Genomic DNA, 1694 nt, shown 5'->3' with positions numbered 1-1694 from the left:
GAGAGCAAGGTGTGTTTTTTGGGGGGTACACTCTCTTCAGTATTTAACTCCGGACAGACGAAAATCCTCCATGGAAAAAAAAAAAACAAAAAAAACAAACAAAACTCAGTTCAGGGTGATTGCATTTTGGCGGCTTTAGCGGCCTATAATTTACAACTTGTCAGCAGCCCGCGCCCACACACGCGGCGTCAATCCCAACGTTACATATTTGGTTGTGGTTTTGCAGCGCGCGGCTGTACACGTGTGTCTCTTTTCCGCCGCCGCCGCCGTTGTTGTTGTTGTCTAAATGTGAGTTAGGGGGACCGTCCCGTTCACCCCCGCCGAGGCGGCGCTCTGATAGTGCTGCGGGTGGAGTACGTGCAGTCTGCTGTGAACGGACGAGTCCCCCGCCGCCTCTCCGCTCGGTAAATACATGCTGATCATGTCCCGCAGGTCCCCGGTGGGGCACGGCGGCGGCGGGGCGCGAGTGCCGGGGACGGGGGGGCTGACGTTGGGCTCCGATTTCACCAGGGAGCCCAGAGTGCCGCCGATGGCTCCGGACACGGGGGAAACACCGGAGCTTTGGTGCTGGTGAGTGTAGCCGGTGATGCCCCCGTAGCCCGGCGGGGAGGCGCTCATGTAGCCCTGCGAGTTCGAGATGGGGCTGTACTGTAAGGCGGTCATGTCGTAGCGGTGCATGGGCTGCGGGTTGTGCGGGTGCGGGTGATGGGGGTGATGGGAGTGCGGGTGATGCGAGTGGGCACCGGCGCCCGGGTGCTGAGTGTACGCCAGCTGCGCCTCCTGCATCATGGCGTGCGCCGCCGCCGCGGCCGCCGCCACCTGGCCCGGGTACGCCCCGTTCGCCCAGCCGTTCATGTGCGTGGCGTAGCCGGCGGCGGCTGCTCCGGCGTGGGCCCCTCCCGGGCTCTCCAGCCGCTGCCCGCTGCCCATCCCCAGACCCCCCGCGGAGCCGAGGAGACCCCCGGCCAAAGAATACTTGTCCTTTTTCAGAAGCGTTTTGGTCTTCCTCCGCGGCCGGTACTTGTAATCCGGGTGTTCCTTCATGTGCATGGCCCGCAGTCGCTTCGCCTCGTCGATGAAAGGTCTCTTCTCCGCCTCGGACATGACTTTCCACTCGGCTCCCAGCCTCTTGCTGATCTCCGAGTTGTGCATCTTGGGGTTCTCCTGTGCCATTTTCCGCCTCTGGCCCCTCGACCAAACCATGAAGGCGTTCATGGGTCTCTTGACCCGCTCCTGGGCAACTTTGTTGTTGTTGTTGTTCCCGCCGCCGTTGCTCCCCCCTCCTCCCGCGTGTCCCCCCGGATTGGAGGGGTTGGTTTGGGGCACCACAGGGGAATGCAAGTCCGTTTCCATCATTATGCTATACATTCACCCGCTTTGGTAGGAAAACCACTCTCAGCAGAACAGACGGAACATTCAGGCCGCCGGGCTGAAAGCAGCGGCAGGTCCGAAGATGAGGGAGGGAGGGAGGGAGGGAGCGAGAGAGCGAAAGAGAGAGAGCGAGAGAAAATGTGGCGGACGCGGTCGTCTCCGAATGCAATCCACAGAGAGAATAAACTTGGGCTGGTCTGTATTTCCCCCCCTTCCGCCTGTTTGGCAGGCTCCTCTTCTTCCTCCCCCGGCCTCTGTCTGCCCTCTCATCTGCGGAGGACGCGCGTCTCTGCGCCGCACCACAGGACACGACGGAGCATGCC

At 61.8% G+C, this 1694-nt stretch overlaps 1 protein-coding gene across 1 annotated transcript; it reads right to left on the bottom strand.

Annotated features, from left to right (window-relative positions):
• Positions 1-282: 282 nt before the first annotated feature.
• Positions 283-1368, bottom strand: sox1b (SRY-box transcription factor 1b). The gene has a single exon (XM_056300949.1). It carries the CDS (start codon positions 1366-1368, stop codon positions 283-285), a length of 1086 nt encoding a protein of 361 aa, XP_056156924.1.
• Between the last annotated feature and the right edge of the window lie 326 nt (positions 1369-1694).

Source organism: Lampris incognitus, chromosome 21, assembly GCF_029633865.1.
Source record: "Lampris incognitus isolate fLamInc1 chromosome 21, fLamInc1.hap2, whole genome shotgun sequence".
Lineage (NCBI taxonomy): Eukaryota > Metazoa > Chordata > Actinopteri > Lampriformes > Lampridae > Lampris > Lampris incognitus.
The sequence above is the reverse complement of the archived record's forward strand: the minus strand, read 5'-3'. Positions and strand labels throughout refer to the sequence as shown.

Coding starts and splice junctions, on each gene's coding strand:
- sox1b (XM_056300949.1), bottom strand. CDS start 1,368: ATGTATAGCATAATGATGGAAACGGACTTGCATTCCCCTGTGGTGCCC.